This window comes from Dendrobates tinctorius, unplaced genomic scaffold (assembly GCF_039654945.1).
Source record: "Dendrobates tinctorius isolate UK_male_01 unplaced genomic scaffold, ASM3965494v1 ptg000046l, whole genome shotgun sequence".
NCBI lineage: Eukaryota > Metazoa > Chordata > Amphibia > Anura > Dendrobatidae > Dendrobates > Dendrobates tinctorius.
In genome coordinates this window covers 28249824-28275504 of record NW_027361714.1, presented here as the reverse complement: position 1 = coordinate 28275504, position 25681 = coordinate 28249824, and the positions used below count along the sequence as shown (strand labels likewise).

At 42.7% G+C, this 25681-nt stretch overlaps 1 protein-coding gene across 13 annotated transcripts in view; it reads left to right on the top strand.

Moving 5' to 3' along the window:
* Positions 1-25681, top strand: part of PTPRK (protein tyrosine phosphatase receptor type K) — a 445942-nt gene that overhangs the window by 402673 nt on the left and 17588 nt on the right. For 7 of the 13 annotated variants that reach the window (XM_073575792.1, XM_073575782.1, XM_073575786.1 and 4 more), the window contains 8 exons: positions 9539-9575; positions 11880-11977; positions 12650-12766; positions 14656-14810; positions 17007-17142; positions 18523-18681; positions 23994-24167; positions 25366-25497. In XM_073575792.1, coding sequence (XP_073431893.1) covers positions 9539-9575; positions 11880-11977; positions 12650-12766; positions 14656-14810; positions 17007-17142; positions 18523-18681; positions 23994-24167; positions 25366-25497 — 1008 coding nt within the window. The remainder of the gene's footprint in view (positions 1-9538; positions 9576-11879; positions 11978-12649; positions 12767-14655; positions 14811-17006; positions 17143-18522; positions 18682-23993; positions 24168-25365; positions 25498-25681) is intronic. The other 6 variants (XM_073575783.1, XM_073575791.1, XM_073575790.1 and 3 more) reach the window with 1 other exon arrangement.

Genomic DNA, 25681 nt, shown 5'->3' with positions numbered 1-25681 from the left:
AGTGTCGCCTCCCAGAGGAGAGAGTAGAGAAGATCAAAAATCTAATCATGGCAACATTAAAAAAAAACAAAAATGACTCTGAGAAGGGCCATGTCAGTGTTGGATTCCCTAACTTCCTGCATACCAGCAGTAAAATGGGAATGGAAAATGGAATTTGAAAGTTCACTGTTAGAGAAGAAAGGTTTTTCTGCAGGGTTAGTCTCCACCTTACTCAGTAGCAGAAAACCAGTGACTACGAAAATTTATGGAAGGGTTTAGAGTTGGGGTTAGCTGTTAGCACCATCAAAGTTCACGTTTCAGCCCTGGCAGCCTTATTCAACTATGACCTGGCAAACAATAGATGGGTGACCAGGTTTATCCCGTGCCTGTACTAGAGCGGACTCTGTCCCGTCTCCTAGGCCTCCTCCCTGGGATCTAAATTTAGTCCTATCATCTCTGGTAGAAAGTCCATTTGAACCGCTAAACGCAGCATCAGATGAAGTGTTAACTTTAAAGACAGCCTTATTAGTGGCACTCACATCAGCCCGTAGGGTCGGAGACTTACACGCACTCTCAGCAGACCCGCCATACACTCAGGTCATGGACAGTAGCGTTGTGTTAAAATTAGACCCAGCATACCTCCCTAAGGTAGTGTCGAAATTCCACAGGGCTCAGGAGTTAGTCTTACCATCCTTTTGTCCTAACCCCAGTAACCAGAAGGAGGAGAGACTTCACTGCCTAGACGTTAGGAGATGTATCCTACAGTATTTAGAGATGAAAAAACCTTGGAGAAAACAGAGGGCCTTATTTGTCTCATACCAGGGAGCAAGAAAAGGCCTTAAAGCCTCTAAGCGGACTATAGCTAGATGGGTGAGAGAGGCCATCATGCTAGCGTATAGTAGTGCAGGCAGGGCTGTTCCAGAAGGCCTAAAAGCCCACTCCACGAGGGCCATGGCGACGTCCTGGGCGGAGAGAGCTGATGCCTCCGTCAACCAAATCTGTAAGGCGGCCACTTGGTCCTCTCCATCTACCTTTTTCAAACATTACAGATTAGACCTATCTGCTACCTCTGATCTCGCATTCGGGAGACGAGTGTTACAAGCAGTGATCCCTCCCTAAGAGAATAAAATCTCTGTAACTCTCTCGTGGTGCCGTCATGTAGGATGGAAAAACACTGGTATTACATACTTGGTAATGTGTTTTTTCATGAGACATGACGGCACCCTTATATTCCCTCCCTATTGATCACGTCATTAGTTGGGTGCGTTATTAGCATTATACACTCCCTTTGGTGTTGGAAATTTAGTAGTGTAAAGGATGTATTATTTATGTGTACACTAACCTGTGGAGTTCCTCTCGTGCTCTGTAAAACAACTGATGCGGAGAGAGGAGCCGCCCCTTTTATCTTGGAGGTTTCCTGTCCTCGCTGGGCGGATCCCCTCTCTCGTGGTGCCGTCATGTCTCATGAAAAAACACATTACCAGGTATGTAATACCCGTGTTTTATGTCTATCATACACCGCAGAGCTGATGAGTTTCAGCGCCCCCATGGCATAAGTTTCAGTGCTCCCATGGCATTATTATCAAGGTCACATGAATGTCAGCAATCAGTGTCGACATTGCTGGCATTGGATTAGTAGTTGAGTATCTGCTCTCTTTAATTTTACATGGGGCATTGTTTTTCCAAATATTGAACAACCCCTTTGAATGGAACCTGTCACCAGGTTTTCTTAATATAAATTAATGCCACCACCTTTAACTGATCCATTACTACTGTCAACCGGTATGTAAGCCCCCAACCCCCCTTCATTTGCAGGGCTGTGTAGTCAGTAAGCCAAACCTCCAACTCCTCAATTTCCATGACACCGACTCCAACTCCGCCAAAATGGGCTCTGACTCCACAGCCCTGTGCATATCCCCAAAAATACTTGACTCCCTCACCATGTGATAATTAGCACCGTTCGTTAAGCATTGGTGGTCTGGGGTCTGCACCTCCTCTATCAGCAGAATCGCAGTCCTCCTGCCTTAATTGATGTGAATGATGTGCTCTACATCATCTACATATAACTGTGCAGATGCAGCATTGGCAGGGAAGTCCTGTAATGCGCTGGTCAGACCTCATCTGGAATACTGTGTCCAGTTTTGGGCGCCACATTTTAAAAAAGACATCAACAAACTGGAGCAAGTTCAGAAAAGAGCGACCAGAATGGTGACCGGTCTGCAAACCCTGTCTTATGAGGAAAGGTTGCAGGATTTGGGAATGTTTAGTTTGCAAAAGAGAAGACTGAGAGGAGACTTAATAGCTGTCTACAAATATCTAAAGTGCTGTCACATTGTAGAAGGATCATCTTTATTCTCATTTGCTCAAGGAAAGACTAGAAGCAATGAGATGAAACTGAATGGGAGGAGACACAGATTAGATATTAGAAAAAACTTTGACAGTTAAGCCCCCGTTACACACTGCGATATCGCTAGCAATATCGCTGTAAAGTCACCGATTTTGTGACGTTGCAGCGATATTGCTAGCGATATCGCTGCATGTGATACTTACCTCCGACAGGCTCCCCCGCTGGTTATCGCTGATCGCGCGAGAAGCTGCTGGACCATTCCTCGTCGTCCACTTCCTGCTGGGCTTCCTGTGGCGCCGACAAGCGACGTGTGGAGCCGGGCGGGAGGACGCAGAATCGCAGCGTCTGACAGGTAAGTAGCGATCCCCGTCCCCAGCGATGTCGCTGGTGAGATCTGCCCGAGTGGCAGCTCACTAGCGACCACCTAGCGATGCACCAGCGATCCTGACCGCGTCATATCGCTGGTCGGGATCGCTGGTGAGTCGCTAGGTGTAACGGTACCCTTAGAGTGATGAATGAGTGGAACAGGCTGCCACGAGAAGTGGTGAATTCTCCTTCAACGGAAGTCTTCAAACAGAGGCTGGACAGACATCTGACTGGGATGATTTAGCAAATCCTGCTTTGAGCAGGGGGTTGGACCAGATGGCCCAGGAGGTCCATTCCAACTATGATTCTATGATTCTAACTGGAAATGAACTCCGTGCCGATGCATGTACTTTCAACAACATTGCTCTGGCCTTAGTAGGGTACAGCAAAGTGCACTTTTATGGGTCCAAGATTCGAAGGGATCTGTGGATGACGTAGGATGTGTCATCCACATCAATCAAGGCAGCAGGATGGCGATTCTACTGATAGATGAGGTGTACAGACCACAGACACCCGTCAGACCAGACTGTGCTGACTAGCATATGGCTTGGGAGACTTTATGAAAGGCATTTTTTGGAATATGCTTGAGTGATAAGAGTATCTTTGGAGTGCTCTAATACTATGTTCGAGTCCCCGCGGCTGCATATCTTGCGGCTGTTCAACTGTCGCAACACATGCAGGGATTCCTTAACAAGCAGGCAATCTCTGCATGTGTTGTGGCTGTCAAACAGCCGCGGGGACTCAAACATAGTATTTGAGCATGTCAAAGATGCTCTATTATCACTCGAGCATGCTTGGATAACACCTTATTCAAGCGCGCTCGCTCATCACTACTCCTAATCCAAAATGTATTAATTCTCAGTGTTAGTTACATGAGCAGTTTGCTATGTGTACTATTAATCTATATTTTAAGATGTTACATTGGTTAAAGGGTTTGTCTGATACATAAAATGTCCTGAATAAATATCTGTTTTTAAAACCTAGCCACTTTCCGAATTAGCTTCATTTGAAAAGGCCTTCCTGTTCTCCCCTATATAGCTAATCCCTATATCTGTTTTCTTATTGTGATGTTCAAGTTCCAGCATTCACTGGGGATTCTCAAACCGGACATCATCAGGAGAACAGCCCTACAGTCACTTCCCAGCAGGTTCGATCACTGACTCCTCCCCTAAAACATCATTGGGGGCAGCACTGCACTCGCTCGCTACAGTTTCTTTCACCACTGCCCCCTTATGACTTCCCAAATCAATCAGATGCAAGGACAAGTGACCACCCTGCTTTTATCACAGTTGCTCCATGGTAACGTCCTTTTTCAAGGGGTCATCAAAGCTACAGGGTCGTGACTGCAGCGCCATCTTCCCGATGACGTCCTTTTTGAGACTCCCCAGTGCATGCTGGGAATTGGATGGACACATCACAAGAGGTAAAGTAAGAAAACTTTCTGCTAAATAAAACAGTGGTCAGGCTGCCGATACGCCCGGGGCCATACATATTTGTAGGTGAGAGCTGCTTAGGGAAGGGAGGGCTTGAAATTGTTTATCAGGAGGGATACAGTGTTGAATATAAGGATTTGATACAATGCTGATTTTGCAAGTTTTCCCCACATACAAAGAATGAAAAATTTTTAACCGTAGGTACACTTCACCTGTGAGAGACAGAATCTAAAAATAAAAACCAGAAAATCACATAGTATGAGTTTTAAATAATTAAATTGCATTTTATTGCATGAAATAAGTACCAACCAGCAACAATTCTGGCTCTCAAAGTTTTTCTTTAAGAAGCCCTCCTACTCTGCACTCATTACCTGTATTAACTGCACCTGTTTGAACTTGTTACCTGTAAAAAAAAAAAGACACCTGTCCTCCCTTAGTCAATCACACTCCAACCTCTCCACCATGGCAAAGACCAAAGAGCTGTCTAAGGACACCAGTGACAAAATTGTAGACCTGCACATGGCTGGGATGGGCAACAGGACAGTAGGCAAGCGGCTTGGTGAGAGGGAAACAACTGTTAGAAAATGGAAGAAACACAAGATAACTGCCAATTTTCCTCAGTCTGGGGCTCCATGCAAGCTCTCACCTTGTGTTGGGGTAGGGATGATTCTGAGAAAGGTCAGGAATTGGCTCAGAAAAGACACAGGAGGCCCTGGGCAATGACCTGAAGAGAGCTGGGACCACAGTCTCAAACATTACCTTTAGTTCCACACTGTGCCTTCATGGATACAGATATCTGGAGCAGATCTGTATGGAGGAGTGGGCCAAAATCCCTGCTGCAGTGTTTGCAAACTTGGTTAAGAACTACAGGAAACGTCTGACCTGTGTAATTGCAAAAAAGAAACAAAAACATTTTTTGTACCAAATATTCAGTTCTGTTTTTCTATTGTATCAAATACTTATTTCTATCAATAAAATGCTAATTAAGTGATTTTCTAGATTTTTTTTAGATTGTCTCTAAAGGGGCCTTTACACATAGCGATATTGCTAAAGCGTCACAGATTTTGTGACGCAGCAGCGATATTGCTAGCGATATCACTATGTGTGATACTTACCTCCGACCGGCTCCCCCGCTGTCTGTCGCTGATCTCGCGAGATCGTGCAGCTCCATTTCTCGTCGGACGCTTCCTGCTGGCGCCAACGAGCGACGCGGGCGGGAGGACGTCAGGATCGCCGCGTGTGAAAGGTAAGTAACGACCGCTGCTGCGTCGCTACATCGCTGTGAGATCTGCCTGTTTGGCAGCTCACTAGAGACTATTTAGCGATGCATCAGCGATTCTGACCGGGTCGTATTGTTGTCGGGATCGCTGGTGCATTGCTAAATGTAAAGGGGCCTTTACTGTTGAAGTGTACCTACAATAAAAATGACACACCTCACCAATCTTTGTAGGTGGGAAAACTTGCAAAATCGTCAGTGTATCAGATACTTATTTTCCCCAGGGTATATGGCATGAGGATTCATATTGCATTTTTTTCAACTATTTTATGCACCTACTAAAATGACCTACAACCATTCATTGAGATTTTGTGTTAAGTCAAAACACTCTAAGGCCTCTTTCACACTTCAGTTTTTTGTGTCAGTTAAAATCCGCCAAACAGGCGGAAAAGCGGATCCGTTCCTAACTGATGCCACAGGAACCGTTTTGTGACGGATCCGCAGAATGAAGAATTTTAAAGGAACCGCTGGAGAGAGAGAGAGAATTGTTTTCGTCCGCCAGAAAGGATTTCAGGGTTAATTTTCTCCCTGACTTCCTTTCTCTGGGCATGCGCAATGGAAAATGCGGATCCAACAACAAACAAAACGTTGCAAGGTCCGTCCAAGCATGCCGGCGGACGACAAAAATTTGGCGGATCCTCACAAAAACGGATCCAACGGATGGCCATCCGTCAAGATCCGCCAGTAATGCAACTCTATGGGGAAAAAAACAGATCCGCAAAAAAAATAGCGGATCCTTTTTTTTCAAAACCTGGCGGATTTTGACTGATGGTCAAAAACGGAACTGTGAAAGAGGCCTAACAAGAGTCAACATATTCATGAGGTTTTGTTGAGACACTTTTACCCTGCTTCTTTTTTTATGTCTTTGGAAATAAAATAGAACAAACGGTTAAGATAAAGTTAGTTCTTGGGCTACGGCCTAAACATTAGGGTTTTGATATCACAATACCAAGGGCACCATTTACAATCTTACGTAGATTGTAAATGGTGTCCTCATTTGATATTACTGACATCTGAAAACTGATCACATTTCATAAAGCTGCCATTTCTTATGGTTGGTCTTTATTTTTCTGTGTATTAAAACAAAATGAAATGTGATTACTTAGATTTGTTATTAGCTGAGATTGTTAGATTGTCATGGTCTTTCTTATGTATGTAATCCTTTACTTTAAAAAAGCCAGAGAAGATGCTTTGTGAGCCTGAGCTTTGGTAAAGGCTCTAGAGAGAGGCTTTCAGTTCTGGACTAGTCGTTACGCATCGATCAGCACTTTCCCCTTTGTGGGTCACCACAGTTCGAGAGAGGTTTTACATTTTAGCATACTCAATTCTCGCTATAAGATAAAATCAATTAAAAAGGAATCAAATATCCCAAATTTCCTGGTCTGCACACCATATAAGATGTATTATGGCATGAGAGCAATAAAAACTGTTGTAAAACCTGTTGCCTGACTTGGTGTCCCTTATGCATGATGTTTATTAGATGTATACTCCATTCTTCTCTAGATAAACTTGTCAGTGAGTAGTATGTGACTTTTCTCCTAAAAAGTAAGTTTGGCATTATTTCCTAGGAAAGAAAGCCCTTGATCGGTTACATTTTTGTGGCTATGTACGGCTACTGCTCTGTGTCCGGCAGCTGCTTTAACATCTCCTTCCTGCATGTAGCTCTGTGTTGCTTTTTCTTGTCTATATGGTGTTGCAGTTTATTTTATGTAGCTGAGAGCCTCTCATTATTAGGCATGTGCTCACCACTGCCTACAATTTCAGACAAATACAACTTCATTAAATAAAGGTTACATGAAGCTTATTAAAAGAGGACCTTTTACCATTTTGGGCATGTTATGGTCACATAATGGTATAGTGACTGCAGAGCTGAATAAACCTTTTTTTATTATTATTATTGTTATAATGTCAGTTCCAAAGATATTGTCTTGTAAAGCTGAAATTCTAATTTATGCTAAGTGGGTGTTACCAGAGATTCATCTCTGAGAGCGTGTACTTATTCCCCTGCATGATATTGACCTATCATAAACAGAAGGCGTAATTCTGGGGAATAAAAAAAAAGCACACTCCTAGAGAAACTTAGAGCGGGCTTCCTCCTGTGATACATGTAATGACATGGAGCACTGCTCTCCTCTGTGATCTCTATATAAACTGTATAGAATTGAGCAGAGCTATGTGTCATTACAAACACCTCCGGCTTTCATCTCGCGGCAGTCAGTGTGGGTGTAGATGGGAGTACAGCAAATCTGACAATGCTGTGCGAAAAGAGCTGCAATAGGCATTTGCAGTGTACATAGCTCTTTTGTTCTCCCATCCCGCTCATCCCACTGACTTTTTGTTCTCTGCTTTGTCAGGTTGCATAAAATAATGTTGTTTTTGTTACTGTGTGACCACCAATATATAACTACCGTTGTAGGTCTTATGGGGTTATCAGTCCATTTGCTATAATGGAATGGAACAAGGGCTATGTTTGTGTAGGTCCGAGACCAACACTTTTAACACTATTGCAGCCATCCAGTGCCTATCACTAAATTCATGCTGCCCAAACTATGGGCAGCATGAATCGGAGCCTGGCTGTATAGTTGCAGTTAAGTGTGTTTTACTCTGCGGCGCTGCAGCATTTCAGAGAAAGCATTGTTTGAAAAGCTGACCGGGAATTATAAGAATTGACACCCCCCTTCCCCGTTTAGGTGTCGTCTTGTTCTGCTTCAGTTGATTGACTAGCTGTTATCTCCCATATGTGTGTACAGAGAGAGTGCGAGAAAGTCCTGTCAATCAACTGGAGCAGGACTGGGAGAAGCTAGCCAGAGGCTGCGCCAGACCAGTCAAGCCCATCTTTGTATGGTTCCTGGCCAGATTTTCAAACTGTTTTCTCTGAAACGCTGCAGCATTTCAGAGTCAAACCCACTTGGCTGCAATCGTGCATCCAGATTCTCTGATTCACGTTACCTGTGGTTTGTTCAATGTAATGACAGGTTCTCTTTAAAACCACTTGCAAATTAGCCTGGAGATATATTGGGGTCTTGTCTGTGTACTTTGCGTGCATCAGTACATGACACCAATGCACTTTGAGGCTAATTTGCATACGACTTTAGAGGGAATCTGTCACCAGCTTTTTTCTATTCCGTCTGAAAGCATTATGATGTAGGGGCAGAAACCCTTTTTCCAATGATGTCACTTACTGGGCTGTTGCTGTAGTTTTCATAAAATCACTCTTTTCCATGCTTGAGATCTACTAGTTCATTAAATGCTTATCTCTTTATAACCTCGTCCACACCACTGATTGGCAGTTTTCTACTTGTGCACAGTGTACACAGAAAGCTGTCCATCAGTGGTGGTGGCGGGATTGGGCTAGGTTCACTAGTGCTCTAAGTCCTAGTAAGTACTGATGAGTGAGTGTGCTCATATAAGGTGTTATCGGAGCACGCTCGTCTGTTAAGAGTTTCTATAGCGTGCTGGAATACTATGTTCTAGTTGCTGTGGCTGCATGTCTCGCTACTGTTCGACAGCCGCAACAGATGCAGGGATTGCCTGTTTGTTAGGAAATCCCTGCATGTGTTGGGGCTGTCGAACCGCAGCGAGACATGCAGCCACAGCAACTCAACATAGTATTCCAGCACGCCGAAGATACTCCATTAGCAGACGAGCATCCTCTGATAACACCTTATACGAGCTCCCTCACTCATCAATACTAGCAAGTGATCCATAGCTGCAATCAGGGTCTCTTCTCCAATATCATGCTGCTCTCAGACTAGGTGGCAAGATTCCCTCCTAGTACCTATACAGCCACAACACTAGTCTCATTGGTAAAAATTGTCCTGACAGGACCTCTTTAAAGTGGATCGTGCTTCCTTTCATGTCGGTTTTAGTGAATATTTTCACCCCCCCCACAACCACCACCACCACAAAAGGAAAATCAATCAGTAAACATTTAACAATATCATTAGTACACTTGATAGCTATATACTCCCGTTTTTTTTTTTTTACCCATGATATATAGTTGTCTGTAAGAATGTGTGACTGTAGTGGTCGCCACTTCCTAACGTTTCCTGATCGTGCTCCTGATAATATTGCTTGTTCACATCAAATGCTGAAGTAGATGACAGAAAGTGAACAGATATTTGCATGTTGTTTCAGGGATACCAGCGGCCGAGTCATTACATTGCAACTCAAGGTAAGGGCATCTGTTTATGACCGCTCCATGTTTTATTCGGTTCCTTTCTCTAGAAACATATGCTGAGACATTCTAATTGTTTTTTATCTAGTGAATAGTATCTGCCAAGCAGTGTAGAGGTTACGGTAAATCTATAGGATTACCTATTTAGATAACTGGTTTGGGCCTCTAATTCACCTGAGGTGAGAGGTCTTCTTGATAAATACCTCTGCGCTGTCCCCTCCCAATTTGGACTGATGTTTTCCTGTCTGCTTTTATCAAATTTCTATGATGCCAAGTTCCTAAGAAGAAAAGAAGCTATTCGTTTGGCATCCAGATATCCATATGCATTAGATTTCACTGATAATTCTGAAACCTTTGCAAAATATTAAAAATAAAATATACATCGTGTACAGTACACCAAAACAAATCATGTCTAATAATCCGTCTACTCTATTAAATAGGCTGTACAAAAACAGATATAATATACACATTATACAGAAAGAAAATTTGTGGGGAAACGCAAAAAGCAAAGAAATTTCACAGCCTTAAAGGTGTACTCCAGGAAGATTAAGAAAAAAATGTATCATAATGGCCATGTCATAAACTATAAAGATAACAACATCCATTGTGTTGTTTCGCATCTTCATGGTAACTGCAATTCAATGTGACGCTGGCGCTGCTCCTTAGTGCTCCCCCTCCCTGGCCTGCTCCCTGCTGATAGTTGGTGCCAGCCCCTGACAATATCTGCTTATAATAATAATAATAAATTTTATTTTTATAGCGCCGACATATTCCGCAGCACTTTACATTTCAGAGGGGATTTGTACAGACAATAGACATTACAGCATAACAATAATCACATACAGTAGATTATAACAAATACCAAGAGGAAAGAGGGCCCTGCTCGCAAGCTTACATTTATTTGAGAACTGGGCGCGTGGCCATGCCCCCTACCACACCCCTGCTCTCAGACTGAATAGAAGCAGATATTAGGAGCTGGTCAAGCCCCCTGATGTGTGATGTAAAATCCCAGAAGGGGGAGCACTGAGGACCGACGCCAGCATCACACTGAATTGCAGTTACTGTGAGAATAGGAAACAACACTATGAATTTTACAGTTTATAAGGGTATGGCCATCCTGATATTTTATCTCCCTGAAGTACCCCTTGTAAGGGCCCATTCATAGTGTACATGTTTCAATCCATATTTTTCATGGCTTGAACTTGTACCTATTCTAGACTCTGGTGCTTTTTATATGTCCGTGTTTTTTTTGTTTTTTTTTGCACAGTATCCCCTACTCCCAAAAGGACAAAATGTAGACATGTCACACGTTCAGATCTATGCGTCTGTGAAAAACTCAACGAAACATGCAAACGAGGACACAAACAACAGAGCTTCCCAATGCGTGCCATTTGCTGTCCATTAGTTTATAATAATACTCTATTTCTTGCGCTTCATGTTAGTTTGCTAAGAAAAGCTTTGCGTTGTATATAAGAAAAACTGATGGTAAAACCAAAACATATGGCCTGAACACTAATAGAAATGAGTGCGTTCTAGAAGTGCCCAGACAAATCAATGATGTCCCAGCGAGGCCTTCACACCACCCACCAGATAATCAGGCCACAATAACAGTACTGATTGCATATGGGTTTGGCAATAACCAAGGTGAATGGACTGGTTTTTATAAAGTAAAAACAGTTGGTCAGTCCTGTCCCTACAGAATGTACAAAGACCTAGGCCTGAAATGATATACTTACATATAGTGGATGAAATTGCAGGTTTATTGTCAACGCGTTTCAGAGTCCACCGACCATGTGTGGGTGTCCTGAGGAAGGAGTCGATGGACTCTGAAACGCGTCGACAATAAATCTGCAATTTCTTGTACTATAACTCGTGTCCTAATTCCTGAGAGCATAGAAATACTTCCAATCCAGTTCCCTTTATTGATTTTCTATGGAAGCTGCTGCATCTGGTCTTTAGGCTCTACAAGTATTGTCTCACACAACCTTACAAGGTGAGCAGTTTTACCTTTTCCATCCAACTTTTAACCTGGATAAGACCCTACTGCACTCTTGCATTTCTTTAAAATACTTATAGTAATACATAATGGTTTACAACCATGTTAAAAATAACACACCAAGTAAATTGCATAGAATAGTTTAGTGCCTTATTCCTCGACAATATAGGCCAAGTTCAAGGGGGAAATACCAATCCTGGCTTGCTTTTTCCTTTGACTACAGCTTCCAGTTACTAAATCTACTCTGTACTGATGGATTTTGCGAATTCTCTTTCCACTAAACATTTATTGTCCTCTTTTTCCAGGTCCAGTACATGAGACGGTGTATGATTTCTGGAGGATGATTTGGCAAGAACAGTCTGCCTGCATTGTAATGGTCACGAATCTAGTGGAAGTTGGCAGGGTAAGAATTTTCCTCTGTGACTTAATTGGGTGTCTAGCCTCAGCCATTTTTGTAGCTTTTCACGTTTCTACCAACTTTTACAGATATTAGACCTCATCAGTCTGTATTCAGACACTGCAGATTGTTCTGCATCGAAAATCTTTAAGTATGCAAATTTGCAGGAAAGTTTACATTCCTTAATCTTTTATGCTGTTTATGCAGTACTTCCTAAAAAGAAAGTCCAATGGCACGCCAAATTGTTTTTCCTAATTTGGAGAATGGCTGGTGTTACTCCATAGTGCTCGTCTGTGTGAAAGGGATTTCTTTTACTTTTTTGCCTCCAAAGACTCAGTGATTGGTAACTGCTTGTGATTAGTGTTGATCGAACATGCTGGGATAAGGTGTTCTAACAGAGTGTCTACGGCATGCTCGAAAATATATATTTGAGTCCCCGCGCCTGCGTGTGTTGCTGCCGTCAAACAGCCATGAGACATGCAGCTGCAGTGACTCGGACATATTCAAGCCCGTTGATGTCAGTCGGTTAGCACCCGAGCATGCTCGGATAACACCGTATCCCAGCACGTCCGCTCATCACTAGTTTTGATATTTCATAAAATGTGATCCCTTAAAATCAAATAGCTTTGTCGGTATGTAGAGCAGTATGACACAGTCTGTTGTGTTATGTGGTTTCAGGTCAAATGTTACAAGTACTGGCCCGATGACACGGAAGTCTATGCAGATTTTAAAGTGACTTGTGTGGAAATGGAACCACTTGCGGAGTATGTGATCCGGACATTCACTCTTGAAAGGGTAATTACTTTAAATGTTTTGTTTTACTATGTATCGGCTTTTCCCTTGCCCAGCAGATATCTAGTCATAGAAGTCATCCTAATAAAGAATCTGCTTTCTCATTAGCCGGTTTGTTTAAATAAAATGTTGCACAATAAATAATAAAATCTTCTTAACAGCTGTGTTGTACTAGCGCTGCATTTTCTCTATCTCCCATGACGGCACCATGGAGAGAGGGGATCCGCACCACGGGGACAGGAAACCTACAGATAAAAAGGCGGTACCTCTCTCCCGCATCAGTTGGTTTCCTGTCCCCATAGGGAACCTACGGACTCACCAGTCGTCGTTGGATGCCGGGGCCAGCCAGTCCGGAGGATGACAGCGGGGTTCCCTGTCACGGCTGGGGTGGTAACCCGAGGCACCACCGCCGGAAGGTCAGCGGGTCTCCAGGGTGTGTGTGGGGAGAGGCAGCAGAAGCGCTGCTGAAGACCATCTCCCCCAGGAATCTCCGCTCCAGGGACAGCGGCGCAGCGGGCACGGGAAGCTGTGATCAACTCTTGGAGCTCAGCTCAAACTTCTTAAAAAAGAACGCGGGTTCCCCTGTTTTTTTGTTTTTTTTTTTGCTATCCAGCCAGGCAAAACTCACAGTTGAGGGCTGCCACTCTCAGCTGTCAGTTAGCAAGGCTAATTATGAAGAATATAGAGATCCTCATGCTGTATTTTAATTATTTAAAGAAATAATTTAAAGAAAAACGACATGGAGTTCCCCCAACTTTTAACAACCAGCCAAGTTAAAGCAGACAGCTGGTATTCTTAGGCTGATATTGCCCTCCCAGTTTAAAAATAACAGCCTGCAGCTGCCCAGAAAAGATGCATCTATTAGATGCACCAATCCTGGCACTTTGCCCAGCCCTTCCCACTTGTCTTGTAGCAGTGGTAAGTTTGGTTGATGTCACTTTTGTATTGTCTGGTGACATCAAGCCCACGGCTTAGTAATGGAGAAGCGTCTGTACAATTATAGCATACTGTATATCGCTGTACTAGTTACAGGTACTCAGAGGAGCCCAAGTATATACCTTAATTCAATGACATGCCTTGTATTTTGAACTATATAACGGCTTGTGCACATAGCTGTGTTAGGGAAAAGACTTTCCAGATCTCCTGCGATGAATTGTGATCACACCCTAGGAACCACATTTATTTTGTAAGGGTAGAGTGTCACATGCACTGTGAATACTTGCAGATATTTTGAAATGTATATTACCAAAAACATCCCTATTCTGATCAATGCAACTGGTTTTTGGGTGCAAACCTCTCTAAAACAGACAATATGTAAAAATACTCTTAATACATCCATATGGATGGATAATAATACGTTATGCAATTTTTTTTATTTTTTTATTTGCATTTTACACCTTGCGCTCTGGCTGGAATTGCTATTCTGTATGAGCAGATGTAAAATGTCACTGTTGTCACAACATGCATTATGCATTTGTAAGACGAGTATAACGCTAACTGCGCTTGTAGCTGTCTGTTTTGCCGCTTGTCGTGTCGGATGTTTGCTCTCCTCTGGATTAATTATTTGTTACTGCTCAGTAGACATTTGTTGCTTGTAGTGCAGCGAAGCGAGATTCTTTCTCCTGCAGATAGCAGTTTGGTGGCAATTGATTGCTTGATAGTACTATAAAATATCCTGGAATAAAGCAATCATTTGCCATCAACCTGCTCCTTCGTGCTATAACTCAGTGAAACGCGGGTGCTCTCAGTGCAGGTATTACTACATTTATTTTTCTCTAACTGCACTATATTTTAAGAGCTGGATTTTTCTTCTCCATCCTTGCTCTGAAGATGATATCTGGTGCTGTAACCTGAACAACAGTATATGAAATGGTGTTTTGTTTTTCTTACAGAGAGGGTATAATGAAATCAGGGAAGTCAAGCAGTTCCACTTCACTGGTTGGCCAGACCATGGCGTACCATACCATGCCACCGGACTATTGTCCTTTATAAGAAGAGTGAAAATGTCCAACCCTCCAAGTGCTGGTCCCATTGTGGTTCATTGCAGGTTAGTGTATGTTATAGTGGTGGGGACACTGACTTCAGTGCTGTTTCAGTTAGCACGGTGGCTCAGTGGTTAGCACTACTCTGGAGTCCTGGGTTCAAATCCCACCAAGGACAATATGTGAAAGGAGTTTGTTCTCCCTGTGTTTGTGTGGGTTTCGTCCAGGTACTCCGATTTCCTCCCACACTTCAAAGACATAATGATATGGTATTTAGGCCCAATGACTGTCTGTAAAGCACTGTGGAATAGGATATAAGCTTTGCATAATAGCCTAATATTAATGTATTTATGTGCTGTTGTTTCCATACAATAAAGGTTTTATCACTAAAAGATTATCACTGCCTGGACCACAGCTCATACGAGCCCTGATCTTACCACGCCGCTCCTATGATAGGTAGCTCACAGTCAATAGACAATATCTTTAGACAGCCGTGCGTGGGCAGGATTAGCTTTCTGAGCTCTGCTACATCTAAAAGCTCTGAGTCACAATTGCTGCACCCAGTAAACTAAGTGATACATCACTGGAATCCGTCTTTCCCTGCATTATACTGCTCTCAGATGAGATAGCAAAAACCTGATGACAGATTCGCTTTAATGGAGGCAGGAGTCGTAAATGGAAATGTTATAAGAAAAGTTCCAAAATATTTATGGTTGTGTTGTTTTTCTGCACAGAGGCTTTACAGATTTTAGGGTAAAGTTGTTTACTAGTAATGGGCCTTTTAAGTTAATTTATTTTGCTGGTCTCATTTCCTACCTTTGGAGAAAGTTAAATCAGTCTTTTCCAACAACGTGGACGTTCTGCCATGCCTTTTTCGATGCGAGCCGCTCACCGCTCCATGTTTACCTAAACACCGGTGTCATTTTGAGACAATGAGTTGGCTGCTTTAAATAACTCCGAGCAGCGCTCTTGCTTCCATTTTCCTGAAAGGAGCGGATGGAGAATGCACTTCTAATAAATCAGACTGTCGAATGTGCTTCTCGGCTTGTTTTATTCCGACGGTGGTGAAGTGTAAACAAATAGCCGGGCTGAAAACCTCTTGGTATTGATCTTCTGTGATTGAATGCTGAGGCAGGTCGGAGAGTCGGGACCCAGAGCTGTTATCTCCTGCCTGTGCTACACCTGCTAATGAGAATCAGGGGATGTATGTGCTGCACTCATATGCATGGGATGTAACCTATTGTCCTCCACACTCCATTATCTGGTCAGGCTAGATGCCTAGCAGGCAGTTTTTGTTTTTTTTCCTACAAGTATTAGTTTTCCTTGTTTGTTCTATTATTTCACAAATACAGCTCCTTTTCAGGAAATCTAGAACAGGAAACCTGTTCAAAGTAGAAAAGTTTAATTGCAAAGATGCCATAATCCATACTGTGCTCTGTTCCGAAAACCTCTCTGCTCTTGTCTGAGAAAAGTAAGAATGGTTATTAGAGAAAATGACAGATCTAAGGTATTTTATCAGTAAAGCATCATCATTTCCCCCAGCTTTATCTCCTCTATATGGCTCAGTAAAACCTTTAGATTAAGTCAGAGAAAAGGACTGCTCATGGAATATCAAAGCCAATTCACATGTTGAATAGATCTCTCATAGTTCTCCTGATCCCACATTACTGTGGGTCATGTGAAACGGTCACCACTCCAGGCGTGTTATACACAACTCGTGGAACTCCCATTTCACTCCCCATTTGGACCAGTTAATAGATTTATAAGGTTCTTTTTAATTTTATCCCTGTGAATTTTTTCTAAAGAAATACATTAATCTAGAAAAGTGCATGAGAAGTCAGGTTATTTTTTAAGGGTTATAAGGATTGTACCAGGTATATAAAGAATAGGGGATTACATAGAGATCGCTGGGTCCCCAACTGTTGGTTCTCCCACCCATCTTGAAATCAAGTTCTGGGAAAATGTCTGAATTGAGCAAAGGTTGAGCATGTGCACATTTCAACCCAATACATCCTCTCATTTTCAAGGGAGAGCTGGATATAGTCGAGTACTGCACTTTCCAGCAGCCTCATAGAAAATGAAGAGAACGCAGATGCACAAGCTTGACCTCCACTCCATTCATGTGACATCGTATCGGTTGATGCCCAGTGGTCAGAATACCAGCAGTCAACCAGATACATCCCATCTTACATCAAATTCTTATTTATCAAAGATGTCCTGCTCTGTATGCTCATGCTATCATGTTTCCTTTTGTTTCCTAGCGCTGGCGCTGGCCGCACTGGCTGTTACATAGTTATTGATATCATGCTGGACATGGCAGAGCGGGAAGGAGTTGTAGACATCTATAATTGTGTCAAAGCTCTGCGTTCTCGCCGAATCAACATGGTCCAAACAGAGGTAATTGGCTACTTTTCAGTTACTTAAAGGGGTTTATGTGTTACTTTTATTATTGGAGGCAAACATACAGATTGAGAAGGGGTTGTCCTAGTAGTGGACGACCCCTTTAATATTAACTGTAAGTTACATGGAGTTGCATCTTCCTATTTTAACCAGATGTTAATGTTCTTTTCGAATGTGTAATTGGTGGGGTCATGAGAATTGAGCACACGAAAATAAAAGTGACTAAGGGTATGTACACATGACAATGTCTTTTTCAGGTGGGTCTGCTCTGAAACTCGATTTAAAAACACTTTAAAAAGATTTTAAAAAGTGGACATGTGCACTGGCATGTCAAATTGACTTGCTTTGCATGATCACTTAATATGTGGCGACAACATCGGGAGTCAATAACAGAATAGCTATGGCCAAACCAACAATGAAGTCAGTGGACAAGGTCTTCAAATCGAGGAATGTTTCGCTGGCGACTTACGACATGGCTTGTACATAGTCTGGTCTATTCTGCAGTATCATATGGATGTGAAACTTGGATGATAAAGAAACAAGACAGGAGAATCAATGATCAGCCATCGAAATGTGGTGCTGGAGAAGGTTGTTATCAATATCATGAATGGTAACAAGAACAAACAAATCAAGCCAGACCTGTCACTAGAAGCAAGGATCACCAAGCTACGATTTGCCTACTTTGGACACCTCATGCGAAGAGAGCAATCACTGAGAAGGACATCATGGTCAGAGGAATAAAGGCAAAAAGGTGAACAGGAAGACTAGATAACTAGGAAGACCCTGGTGGACCTACCTAGGCTTGCCAGAATCAGTATGCCTACAGAGCGTTCATCCATCAAGTTGCCATGGTTCGAGATCAAGCTGAATGCCGTTAAGTAATAATAATGCATATGTTCAGTCTTTTTTGCTTCTTTAACTGCTTAAGGCTTTGAATGCCTTTAAAACTACATTATTGTATACATAATACAAAAAATAATAACTAGAGGTGACAAAGCCCACTCGACATGCCAAAAAAGACACTTTAGGAAGAAACGCTGCCTCCGTTTTCCTGAAGCATCTTCTACTTGAAATACTTGAGAAGTATGTTGGTGTTTATAAAACATCGTGTGCACATACTCTTAAAGCGGACCTTACACATTTAAACGGATCTCCTCCTCCACTTGCTCTTGTATCACTGTTTCAGGAACAGTTTTTCATTTTATCAAAATTTATGTCTTCATTACTGGAAAATATTTTGTTGGAACAGAGAGACACAGAAAAAAAAACCCTGTTCCAAAATATCGGCAATTGGAGGAGGTGCCTAGGTAAAATTAAAAATCTCCAGTGACAGGTCCTCTTTAATGCTTGTATGTTTCTATTTCCCTGTGTACACAGGAGCAGTACATCTTCATCCACGATGCCATCCTTGAAGCATGCCTATGCGGAGAAACTGCCATTCCAGTGTGTGAATTTAAAGCCGCGTACTTTGACATGATCAGAATAGACTCCCAGACCAACTCGTCACATCTCAAAGATGAATTCCAGGTATTATCAGTATGTATTCTAGGCTTCTCTTTCTTTCATGTATTGCAAGTATGTTAGTGTACATTTCATGTCTTCAAGCTTATATGCTCTCCTTTTGTGTTGTATTTAGCAGTGCGGGGAACAGAAATGTATTTTTGGGAAAAAATGCTGCAATCCCAAATTGCGTTTTGGGAATCCGGCTCATATCGTTCTATTGAGAAAAGTGGATGAGAAGCTAGTTGGCACTTGACCTCAATTATGCAAATCACATGCTTGCAGACGCTTGATGACTACTTGGCAATGCAGTAAATTTCTAAAAGTGTCACTGTCAGGGATCTGTCAATCTGCAGCCACATAGTGACTCAAGAAATTTCTTTGAAGCCTGAAATTACCCTTTTAAGTGGGTGAAGCAAGATGTGTTTTGTGTGTTATTCACAAGTCAGAAGTAGTCATCCATCTGTATATCCCTCTGCATGTACTTTACTAAAGACTAGTGATGAGCGAGGTGTTATTCGAGCATGCTCGAGTGTTACTAGAGCATCTTTGGCATGCTTGAATACTATGTTTGAGTTGCAATGGCTGCATGCCTCGCGTCTGTTCGACAGCTGCAACACATGCAGGGATTGCCTAACAGGTAATCCCTGCATGTGTTGGTTGCAGCTGTCAAACAGCCGCGAGACATGCAGCCATTGCAACTCAAACATAGTATTAGAGCACGCCGAAGATACTCTGATAGCACCTGAGCATTCTCAGATAACACCTTATCCAAACCCGCTCTCTCATCACTACCAATAATAATAGTGACTCGTGACTGTAAATTGAATTTAGGCCCCTATTTGGAGACTTCAGATTAGTCAGTCCGCAGATTGCTGGACAAGGAACCTTGTGTTGTTAGAATTGAAGTCACCATGATCAGATATCCAGAAGGAACAATAGTGTACAAACAACCAGCCATTCAGTCCCAGTTTATATCAGCCAAGTGGTTTTCATTATGTTGTTTACTTCGCTTCAGTCTACTTTTAGATTTTGACTTTAATTTTAGCTGTGTCAGGATTTTCACTTAAATTTAAAAAGTACATTTTAGCTTGATCTTTATGTACCCATTTCTGCTAAAATGTCAAATCGAGTGGAATTCCATAAATTGACACATCCTCAAATCACTATAAGTATCTACTTATCCTACAGATTTGCATATTTCTGTGTGACGTTTGCAACATTTTTCTTTTTTTCGCACAAAACCTAGAATAAAAATATAAAAAACTGCTTCACCACTGAGATGAAGAAGTCTCTATGTTAAAAATTATAAGAGCGCAGAGTTTTGTAGTAAAAGGCTGGCATTCTTTGACATCCCAGCTCCTTAAAGGGAAATAGTATCTGATCTGCAGGCAGAATGTTGTACAGCAGGAGGAGCTGATCAGATTGAGATACATTCATCTTGTAAAGGTTTCAGTAAAACATTTTATTCAATGAATTTCTTGGTGTGTTTGCATACAAGTCCTGTGGGCGGTCCTGTTCAGTAACTGACAGACTTCCCTGTATGACTGTGCATACAGATAGCTGTCAGTCACTGAGTAGGACCGCCCACTGGACTCATGGATCCAAACACCAGGGATTTCAGTTAATAAAATACAAGTTTTATTGAAACTTTCCCAATAAACCCATTCATTTTGCTTCATTTATCCTTCTCTGTACCATGCTGTCCGCAGATCAGACTGCATGTACAATGTGGCTGGTTTCCTTTAATTTTATCTTTACACATGTCTCAATAACATGCAGGAAAATGAAAGAAATGAGGCTGTACCCTTATAAAATATAATGAACATCAAGATATATGATGCCCAAAACACAAGGGCTAGCTTAATTGTAAAAATGATCAATGAAACAATATGAAAAAGACTTAAATCATTCCTCCTGTCATATGCAGGAGAAGTATAATTTGTATTCTCTATACCTTAGGTGTAGATCCCTTTTCCATATGATACTACTGAATTAAAAACTTTAATGACTTTGAACCATTTCCCTATTCATATGGTTATTACCAGCTTAAAGGCGTTGTTATGCCTAGGGGCATGAGAGCAGATTGTGAGTCATTACATGTCTCACACTAGTAGCACCTACTGTCATTGTAAATAAGCTCTGGAGGCAGAGTCTCCTGGAGATCTAATGTACTCACAAAAAGTTAGGGATATTTGGCGTTCTGGTGTAATTAATGGAAAATGTAAAAAGTTCACTCTACAGTGATATTTTAGCATGAAAGTAGGGCATTTAAGTAGAAGCATTCAATGGTGATTTCCTCATCTCAAACAATTTATTGAAACAAAAGCCAACAACAGTGGTGGGTATACCCCCAAAAAATGCCAGCGTCTTAATAACTTGTCACGTGGCCTTGACTATCAGTTACAGCTTCGCAATGACAGCTCATGCTGTTCACAAGTCGGGTGGTTGTCTGCTGAGGTATGGCATCCCATTCTTCTTGAAGGGTGACTCTGAGGTCACTGAAGTTCTGGGGTACAGAGTTACGAGTCTCTACATAGCAACTTGGCTCATTTCATAGGTTTTCTATGGGATTCAGGAGAAAGTGCAGGCCACTCCATTTGAGGTACCCCAGTCTCCAACAGCCTTTCCCTAATGATGTGACCTCTGAGCTGAAGCATTGTAGTCTATGAATATGAAATTAGGCTTGTGTCGTTCATGCAGAAGGACAGTGACTGGATTAATGTTATTCAAGTAGTAAAGGCTTATCAGTGTACCATTTACAAAGTGTAGGGAAGTTCTATATTGACTAGACACACCTGCCCACCCTGTAAAACCACCACCAAAGGCTCATCTGGTGACAGCAGTGGCTGATGCATTGTGCTCTCCTTGACATCTCCAACATCATTAGCGGCCATCATTTCTGTTCTCTCGTCCAGTAGATGCTCCCTGACCCTTGCAAGACGATGACGACCAGCATGTGGCTGGTGGTGTGGTAAGGTACTCTTGCAGGTTATCTAGCACGCAGACCATGCTGACGTAAACAATTTTGAATGGTCTGATGTGACACTTGTGTGCCTTTCCACTTCCCTTAATTGGAGTTGTCTGACATTCATCATCCGGTTCCAAAGGGCATTGTTCACAAGGAAACGGTCATTAGTATGGGATGTGGCCAAAGAACATCCACTTCTATGCCTTTTTGTGACTTTTCCAGTCTCTATCTCTGTTGCAACCTGCTGATGACACTCTAAGCTCAGTGGCCACTTCTGTCTGAGAACATCCTGCTTGAAGCGTTTCAATGACGAGGTATTGTTGATCAATTGTTAGGTGTCGGTTTGGTCTCATGATGTCAAAACGTGAATAGCATGATGAGGAGAACTGTTTAAATACAAATTCTAATTGAACCCCCAAATTTAATGGGCGATTCAAGGATCAAACACCTGTTGTGAATTTTGCCATTAAGCTCCTTGTTAGAGAATAAGTTGTGCAAAAAGTACTGCAACATTGAACAGTTGGACATGTGTAGTCAAAAGTTTAGAGAAGGTTACATTAAGTTCACCTGAAAAGGTTAGAGTGCAATTTAGGTTCATCCTGAAGTTTCATGTGAAAGCCAAATATCCTTAACTTTTTGTGAGTAGTGTATGTCCGGTCCTTGGCTCTTAACAGCTCATTTACATAATAAACAAGCACTACCATGAATATTTTTCTTCATTAAATGTGCGTATATGTGTATGGTGTGTAGTGTGAGGTGTTAATATATCCACCTACTGCTGCTCTCCAGTATGTAGTCAGTCTGGTTCTCTTCTCTGTGATGTCTCCACTCTGCAGATTCTCTGGGATCACACTGCACTCTATATGACCTGGATGTGGCTTTTGCAATGTAAAGGCCCCTTTACATTTAGTGATGCACCAGCGATTCCGACCAGCGATATGACCCGGTCAGGATCGCTGGTGCATCGCTAAATGATCGCTAGTGTGCTTCCACACAGGAAGATCTCACAGCGATGCAGCAGCGATACAGCGGACGATACTTACCTTTCAGACGTGGTAATCCTGACGTCCTCCGTCCACGCGTCGCTTGTCGGCGCCAGCAGGGAGCGCTCGACGAGAAATGGAGCTGCGCGATCAGCGATGGACAGCGGGGGAGCCGGTCGGAGGTAAATAGCAAACATAGCGATATCGCTGCTGCATCACCAAATCGGTGATGCTTTAGCGATATTGTTAGCGATATCGCTATGTGTAAAACCCCCTTAAGTGTATGGAGCATTCATAGGCTTAGGGCCCCGTCACACATAGCGACTCACCAGCGATCCCGACAACGATACAACCTTGTGATGATCGCTGGTGTGTCGCTACATGATTGCTGGTGAGCTGCCAAACAGGCAGCTTCACCAGCGATCAGCACCAGCGACGACGAGTGCTCGCGTCACTGTGTACCTTGGTTACCAGCTCCCTGCACCAGCGAGCTGGTATCTAAGGTAAACATCGGGTTTCTAAGCGCTATGCGGCACTTAGAAACCTGCTGTTTACCTTGGTTACCAGCTCCCTGCACCAGCGCCCTGGTATCTAAGGTACACAGAGGGTTTCTAAGTGCCGCGCGGCACTTAGAAACCTGCTGTTTACCTTGGATACGAACTGGGAGCTCGCTGATCGTTGCTCTCCCACCTGCCACACGTAGCAATGCGTGCTGGCCAGCGGGAGACCAACAATCAAAAAAAAGTCCAGGGCTTTCGAGCACGATCAGCGATACCCGGCAGGGGGGCCGGTCGCTGATAGGTGTCACACACAGCGATCTTGCTGGTGAGATCGCTGTTGCGTCACAAAACTTGTGACTCAGCAGCGATCTCGCTATCGAGATCGCTGTGTGTGACCGGGGCTTTACATTGCAAAAGAGATTTCCGACTTGCTCATAGCGTGGTCGAAAAGCAGTGATGTCACTGAGAAGAGGAGCAGAATGACTCTTCATACCAGAGAGCGGTAGGTTTGGTATATTGATGCATTCACACTACATTACATACACAAATTTACTGACAAATATTAATGGGGTGTTTCCTTAAGATAAACATGTATTTCTCCAGAAAAAGACATAAGTTTACAGCTACCAAGATATAATTTTATTCAACTTTCTGTGACCTGCATGCTCATATAGATGGCTTAGGAGCGTTGATCCCACTGACGGACACTTTTTAAGAGAATTACTGTAGTATAGCATGGGGTAATTGTTTCTATTCCTTCTGTTTCCATGTTTTACAGTCCTTTATTGCTAAAGTTAAGCCACGTTACTGACACCACAGATATATCGGCTAATTTTCCTGTCCCAATATTCGATAAGAGCAGTACTTTGTCTCTAATGACTGTCTCTCCTGCAGACGCTGAATTCTGTGACTCCAAGATTACAGGCCGAAGACTGCAGTATAGCCTGCTTACCAAGGAACCACGACAAGAACCGCTTCATGGACCTGCTGCCGCCTGACAGATGTCTGCCCTTCTTAATTACCATAGACGGGGAGAGCAGCAATTACATCAATGCAGCCCTGGTGGATGTAAGGAGACCTCTCTCTCTGCATGATGCGTGTAGAGGACAGGAATCGGCCTGATACACTGTGATTGATGGATCTGTGCTGCGAAATATTCCAAAACAAATAGGAAACTAATGGGCAGTAATTAAAGCCCTGTTGTCGTTCGCTGAAATTGAATTCCCATGAAGCGTTGGCGAGTTGTTTGTCATTTCCAGGGTTCACCTCTAGTGGGAATGAAGCCTTCACATGGTCCATTTATTTCCTCTGTAGCTATTAATGTAGAGCTTAGTAGCATTCAAGGTTACCAAGGCAGTCTACAGAGATGGTTGAACCTCAAAGGCCACAGTGTGGGTGACAGGCGTTCACTTCTTCCCAGATGTCATTTAGTTGTACTATGCCGTAACTCTGTTCTCGTGTGCATCACTCTGAGATTTCTTACACATCTGCTCACTTTAGAAGCTGAATACCACTTCTAGAGAACAGAGTCAATGAACCAAGCTGTTCTGTTAATGCTGGTTGCTCAATGCGCAGCGTAAAGGAGGTGGCGAAAGTGATGTGTAATTACAGAGAAAGGTGCAAGCAACATGGATTTCAATAACAAGTCGAAAATGTAAATGGAAAAAGAATATAAGGAGCCATAATTGGCGAAAGCCACAGCAGCATGTATCCTTGTTTGCATGTCACCGAGCTGCGGTATGGCTTGTTTTGCGATGTTTACTCCATTCCAGTTCACCGATTCTTCACGCTGAATAATTAATGGATACATTAAGTTGTAAATGGAGACTTTAATGAACTGCATTAGGCAGAGCGTTTTCTGTTGCATTTAGAAGAGGCAGCGCTATTTGTTTCATTTAGGATAATTGTTTAAGTGACGCTCAGTGTGATAAAATACATCGGGGAATGTCGGGTGGGATGTGTTCAATGCATCAGGCTCAAATCATTTCCATGCCACAGTGACGGCCTTAATGCTCGGTGACTTTAGGGCGTCAGAGTCGGTGGCTCGGAATAGCTTTCCTGTGTGGATCAGTGTAAGAATCTTCACCTCCTTTTCGGCTTCTGACAGCTCGGACCCTGTGAAAGCCTCTATATAGCTATATCAGGAGCTTCTAAATATAAAGCTGTTGGCTCTCATGCCCTTATTGGCAGACCTGTCCATCTTTCTGCCCTTTGTCTCTTCTTGCTAAATGCATGTCTTCATCTTTTTTTCTGTTCTCTTTGACAGAGCTACAGACAGCCGGCTGCCTTCATCGTCACCCAGCATCCCTTGCCAAACACTGTGAAGGATTTCTGGCGATTAGTATATGACTACGGCTGCTCATCCTTAGTAATGCTGAATGAAGTGGACTTGACACAGGTCATTTTGCTGTTTGATTTTTAGGCTAGGGCTACACCGTGACGAGTTGCGCTCAAATCAAGAGGTGGAATCTAATGATTTCTTATTTTGTCCCACAGTGATCTACTAAAAACAAATGTTTCTAAATGTCTGTTTGCAAGCGACTCACTTATCATAGACTTCAATGCAAGTCATATGCGATGGG